This window comes from Hevea brasiliensis, chromosome 2 (assembly GCF_030052815.1).
Source record: "Hevea brasiliensis isolate MT/VB/25A 57/8 chromosome 2, ASM3005281v1, whole genome shotgun sequence".
Lineage (NCBI taxonomy): Eukaryota > Viridiplantae > Streptophyta > Magnoliopsida > Malpighiales > Euphorbiaceae > Hevea > Hevea brasiliensis.
Genome location: NC_079494.1, coordinates 123830296 through 123836967, shown reverse-complemented (window position 1 = coordinate 123836967; position 6672 = coordinate 123830296). Strand labels below are relative to the sequence as shown.

The 6672-nt window shown below is 35.3% G+C and overlaps 1 protein-coding gene across 1 annotated transcript; it reads right to left on the bottom strand.

Moving 5' to 3' along the window:
* Positions 1-2461: 2461 nt before the first annotated feature.
* Positions 2462-5689, bottom strand: LOC110663039 (F-box protein At5g51370). Its single transcript, XM_021822240.2, has 2 exons — positions 4316-5689; positions 2462-3174 (listed from the first exon to the last, which is right to left on the bottom strand). The coding sequence occupies exons 1-2, from the start codon at positions 5533-5535 to the stop codon at positions 2901-2903; spliced, it is 1494 nt and encodes a 497-aa protein (XP_021677932.2). The 5' UTR covers positions 5536-5689; the 3' UTR covers positions 2462-2900.
* Positions 5690-6672: the final 983 nt, after the last annotated feature.

Sequence of the window (6672 nt, the reverse complement as noted above, 5' to 3'; positions counted from 1 at the left end):
GTATCAGTAGGCAAGATTGGATAGTCCGGAGACCCAATATTGATTCGAACCCATCTGATAAGAGATAAAAAAATAATTAACTTAAGCGTAAGATCGGTTTGTTCCATGGTCGAGCAATCGGTGAGTTCAGAAAAGCTATTTGTGATCGAAGGATATCGGTTGAGTGCAGATAATAAAGTCAATTTTAAAGTTCCTTGACTTCGGAGGTCGACCAAAATATGGTGTCTACAATGATAGGCACTTATGCATGATAAGTAGGCCAAACCAGTGACATTATGACAAGCACGTGGAGTTTACTCTTGTCAATGCATTTTCATAAATCATATCAGTGCATATAATCTTTAGACCTGAGATAACACAGTTATCTTGTATATAAGTGATTTGAGTTTGATACTGCTTTCATACTTATACTGTGTATGGGTATATGGGCATATGTTAGCTCCTACTAGTTATATATGGAGGTAAGTATTGATCAAGATGGAATCTATTACCCTAAGTAAATAGGAATAAAGTCCTATGTTCATTTAATTATTCTTGATGTTTCAATTTTCTGGCCAGGACAAACAGATTTAATCAGAAAAGAGTTTCTACTGAGAAAATCTTTTTAATCAAGAATTGGAATTAAAAGAGAACATAATGTTCATAGCAAATGAAGTTTGACATTAACCATAGCTCCAGCTGGAATTAGGATTTTGTAACAGAGAGATTCTAGTGCATGGTAACATATGATTATAGGTTCATTTAAGGTATTTCTTATTACTAATTGGGTGGCCATGGCATGCTATGCTAGGTGTTAACCATGGTCTATGAGGTGCCTAAAATGATTTAGAAAAATCATTTATAGTAAGAAAGAGTTCTGATGATATTAAGAGTTAATATCATATCTCATTGCCAATTAGTGATGAGCCTAGTGAGTCACACGCATACACAAGTAATCACTAAGTTAAATGTGATGTAATTGATTAATTAAAGAGTTTAATTGATTAATTAAATAGATTTAATTTGCAATAAGATTGCAAAGTCCCTAGCATGGCTTGCAACCAAATCTAGATTATTGGATGTATAGTATAAGTTAAATTTATATTTAAAGTGTTTAAATATGAATTTAATTGTAAGAAATTAATTAATGGAGATTAATTAATTAATTTATATTTGATATAAATAGATTAGAAGAGGAGAAATAATTATTTTGGGTTGAGAACTCAAAATTACAATACAAGGGTAATTTGGTCATTTCACAGGGTGACATGTGACACCATGAGATGGTGACACATGGCATCATGGTATGTCATTTGTCTTCCTATCATGCAAGATGATCAAAGTCAAGATTAAGTCTAGCTTTGACACTTGGCTTAATGTGATTAGGTCAATTAAAATTAAGATACAATCAGGTGATGACACGTGGCAAGGGTTTTAAGTGATGACCTAATTATATAATATGATGTTATGAGAAAATAAAAATAAGCCACTCTTCTTATTTTCTCTCAAGTGTGCTGCCACCCATATCTCACTCTCCTCTCTTCATCTTCTCTCATCAATTCAAAGAGAATGATCTAAGTTTCTTTGAATTAAAATTGCTATAAATTATTTCTAGTGTCATATATACATCTACAATCTCTTTAAAGGCAAAAACCTAAATTACAATTAGTTGGCAAGGCTTGAGAAGCTGGTTTAGGGGCTGCCCATTGGTGATCTTGGTGTGGACAAGCTAGAGGGACAACAATTGGGGTTTTAGGTGTTTCCCAAAGGTACTAATCACATCTACAATGCATCAAAAAATTAGTGCACATGTTCTTGTATTAATCTAGGGTTCTAATGGATCAATTTGTTAATTTAAAAATATTAAATGACAAATGTAGATCCTAATTTTTAATATGCAATTGAATATTGAAATCAATTAGGTACATAATGGATATGTCATGATGCATGAAACACTAGAAGAAATTTTTGAATTCTATATTCTAATGTAACAATTTTCATGCTTCCGCTCCTTCATACTTATGTGAGAAAAAGCATGATGAATAAATTGCCCAGGATAACTCAAGTTAATTCAAGCCCTTTAGTCGCCAATCCTGCAAATTCCAAACACTGGATATCAGCTTTTGAGAAAAACCCAAAGCATCTCTGTTCTTCTCCTCCGCAAGGACTTGGATTAGGATACCATCACTTCATTTTACCAATGTGCGAGTTTTAAGTAACTTCTTCTATTTAATTATTGTACTTCAAGATACCTAGCAACTCATTGCACAAATACCATCATGTGCCTGAGAGAGATATACTTTTAAGCGTGTGCAACTAATAAAGACTCCAGAAAAGAAAGAAAATATTAGGTCCATCTAATTGTAGTCCTGTATAATTTTATAATTTATTTCAACAAGATCCATATATCCAACCAATATTCTTCATTGTGCTTGCTTTTGAGAAGATTGGTCATTCCTGAAAGATAAGATACAGAAACAGGTACTAGGAAGCTGCACAGATAATTCATGAAATAATAAGTGGAGATCTACACTTGTACTATTCCTACCAAGTCAGATTATACGCAAACTGAATTAGAAAATCTGACCTAGTTGAAGGTTAGGAGAAAAAAAAAAAGAAAAGAAAGCAGCCCTGGTTTACATCAACACAGCTTATTTAGCTTGACATACACATCATCCATATAGATGAAAGTGGGTGGTCGAGTAATGATGTGCTTCACATGACAGCCCCCATTAGCAGGCTCTTTGGGGAAAGCTCTAGCAAATCCTTCTCTGCATGACTGCTAAGCTCTAAATTAGATACGATAATCAAAGAGAGTATCTAAAGAACATCTGTATATTGCCCAACCATTTTGTATCTGCCTTGTAAATCATTAATGTTCACCAAATTGAAACCTAGATTCTCATCTTCAAGAGCTGCATTCAACCCTTCAATCCTTTGAAAAATCTACCACCTTTGTTTCCCAGTCCAGTTCCAGCAAGACTTGAGGAAAGGAGAGACCTGGAGTCTGGTCGCCATTTCAGTTCTTTCAGAACAGAGAACAGAGATGCCAGGGCAGGACTCACTTCACTGTCCTTGATCTTGTTGCTTGATATTACTCTTAATCTTTGAAGCTCCTTCCAATTAAGAATAACGGACTCCAAACCCCCTGTTGTCAGCAACGAACATCCTTCTAAAGATAGAAGCCTCACTCTCCTATCAAGAAACAAAAGAAAAAGTTCATCAGAACACTGAATCGCTGTACTTCCCAAGGTAATAGTACACTGAATTCAAAAACCTATTGCCATTCTTTCCATTATAAGAGATTATTAAACCAAATGGCTACAGGCTCATGTTTAAAGTTCATATTGTCATAGCAACTGGATAACAATACTTTGCCTTTTTCCTCCCTTTTTGGTTGAGTATGTTAACTTGCTTAATGGAGTATGGGAATATGAAGATCTTAATACAATTTAGGAATTATTTTCAATGTATAGTTAGGAAATTTACATTTAGTAATTTTATTAGCTTTAATATTTTATTTAAGAAATTATTTTAATTATTTAGGAATTTTGTTGATTTGGGATTCCTATTTAGGATTTGATTTGTGTCATCCTAATTAGGTTCTAAATCCTAAAGCTAGTAGAATTACTAATGCTATACATAGGACCTAGGGTTTCTAGTATTTTTAGCTTTTGACTATGATTATTAATTTGAAATTAATACAATTTGGGAATTAGTTCTCTTTTTCCTCAAGGATTTTTTTCTTGGTTGCCTTTATTCTGTTTCTGGTGCTACATCACTTGCCTAATCAAATTCCAATGCAAGAACATACGCTGAACTTAATTTTCCTCTTAAAGACTGCTTTATTTACAAATGAATGGCAGCCCTCAAGGAAATAAGCCATATGATTAGATTAAGTGCATTTCATGAAAGAATGGAATGATTTCAACAATTGATTTAATTGTAATCATATGTACTGTTGCTTGAATGCTAGGGCTTAAAGGAAATAATTAAACATTTTAAGACTAGAAGGAATTATGAGGTAAAAAAGCGCTTTGAGAAAAAGAAAGCTGTTTGGATATACACTTTCGAGTACATTTCAAAACTCTCGACTTTTTCTTCCAATAAGGCTATGGAAAAAAGAAACTACTAATCTAAAGCAGAACACAAATGATTAAATATCACGAAAAAGATACAGTAACTGATACAAAAATTGAAATTGCAATGACTAAGTTGTCCTTCAACTGGCATAGTTCATATTCATTCTCTTACCGATATCATATGAAGTTAGAAATGAACAAAAAATTGAATATGCAATCATGAATCGAAAACCACAATGAAGAAGCCCTCATACCTGCAAAGACTTGCAAAGCCAAAGACTTCATCCTTCAATCCCCAGCAGTTCTGCAAGACAATCTCCCTAACAGCCTCGCAAACTAAAAATAGAGCCTTCGCCCCCGGCTCATCCCGCATCAGGCACTGTTGCAAATGCAGCTCCTCGAGAGTATGACATGATCCCAAATGCTTGTCCAGACCTGGACTTGAATCAATGCTCTTGCAGGACTGCAGCCTCAAGGTCTTCAAATTGCTGCAAAATGACAGTGCAGCCAGCCACCCACCATCCATCCTATGATCAAAGAGAGTCAATTCCTCAAGCATTTGACAACATTGTCCTATTGCTTTAATCCCATCGTAGCTTCCTTCACAACCACATAGCTCAAGCTTCACTAAACGCCTACACCCTTGCGCTAATATAGTTAATCCAATATCAGACACCACCGAATTATAAAACCCATCAAAACAACCAATCAATTTCACTAATTGCAAATTCCTACAACGTGAAATGCCCTTCAAAGATAAATCTCCACAACAATGCAACTCCAGTTCTTGCAATGTCTCGCACTCATTTGAAATACTCAACAGCCCAGTTTCGCTCGCGCCAATTGCAGAAATTCTCCTCAAATTAGGGTACCGTTGGGCAATCATTTCAAGTCCACTATCAAGCAAATCCGATGGTAAGAGATCACTCTTTTCGATAAACTCCGTCCCTGAGAATTGGGTACCAATATGAATTGACAAATTCTTATGAGTCAACAAAATACCGGAGTTACGAGGGGTTCTAATACATGCGTTAACAATGTCAATCTCGGTGAGATTGGGGAAGCGGTAAAATATCCGACCCGAATTAAGAAAGGACAAGTCGGTGAGCTTGAGTGATTGTACCAAGCGGCCATGAAGATGCAACCAGCGTTTGCAGACAAGAGAATTAGAGACATAACAAGAGAGAGGGAGCCTGGAGAAAATTTGAAGGAGGAGCTCGTCGGAGAGGAGGAAGGTCTGATCGGGCCCTGAAGGGTCCAGTGTTATTAATGAAAAGTCAGTGTCAGAGGGAGGTGATGCTGATGGGGTAGCAGAGAGGGATCTGAGATGCATCTTCAAAGCTGCATTCTTTAGCGATTGATCTTTGAACCATAAGTCTGGCAAGCTTAGAGCTTTGCTCCGTTTTGAAGATGGAGGTGGCCTTGGACTGGGGTTAGGGTTAGGACTTGGGATTCTGTCCGGTGAATGTGACATTAAATTGGATTGGGGATTAGGGTTCCTCCTCCACTCTTCCTTCAATTTTTACTGTTGTTAATATCAAAACTGCATCATAAATGAGCTTTCTGCGTCCATTTTTTACTTCTCAAGGTTAGTTTTTATTCCCCGCCTCTATAGATTCCTAACCAATGTAGATTTTCTTTTTCCTCCTTTTTTTGGGATTTGTTAGATTTGTGGGGTGCACAATTATTTTTTTGGTTTTTCCATTCATTTGCTAATGATTTGATTAGCAGTAGTAATGATTCAATGTGGAAGCGACTATGCTTGTATCTTTTCATTTGAACCTTGTTCTTAGGACATACATTCTTCAGGTCACGTGGTGCATTTTCATTGGGCGTTATTTAGTTGAAGGAAGTGGGTGGGTGCAGTGGATTGGGGACGTTAAATTGGTGGGTTTCATTTGAGGGTTGAAATGATTATTAAGATCAGCTTTCTGTTTCCCACGTCTTCATATGTGGGTTACGTGAAAGAATTTAAAATCTGTCTTATCTCATCTGGTAAACCCAAAAAATAGAAAAAAAAAAAAAATAAATCATATGTCTCATGTGAGGTTTGACAATGGAGGCTATTTGCGCAAATTTTTAAATTCCTCCCAACCCTTTTTGAAATCTTTCTATGAGGTAAAAAAAAAAAAAAAAAAAAACTTCCTTGTTTAACTGCAACACAAATTGATTGAAACAAAATTCACCCAAAACATGTTGTAAATAATTATTGGAATTAAAATTAAAATTTGCTTTTAATATCTATAATCGGTTAATTATACAACAACATATCAATCATCAATTTCAAATATTTTTTCTTTAATTTACCAATAGTGAAATTTTCTCTCCTTTCTTTTCTTGAGGTTTTTGTCGAGCTTTACATGTTAAAGACTTTTCTCAATCTCTTCCAAGCAGGGGAAGATCTCCTTAATTAGAGTGTAGGTTTTTCTCCACAATTTTAGGTTGGAATATACATATTATAATTTTTCATTAACAGATCTCTAAACTTATTGAAAGAGAATTGGATGAAGATCTGTGTTGAACTTAGTTATAGCTCTTTTGGTTATGCGTATGCTTGGTTTTATAGCTATAGTATTTCTGATAGGTTTATGGCGAGAGGATGGCATCTCTA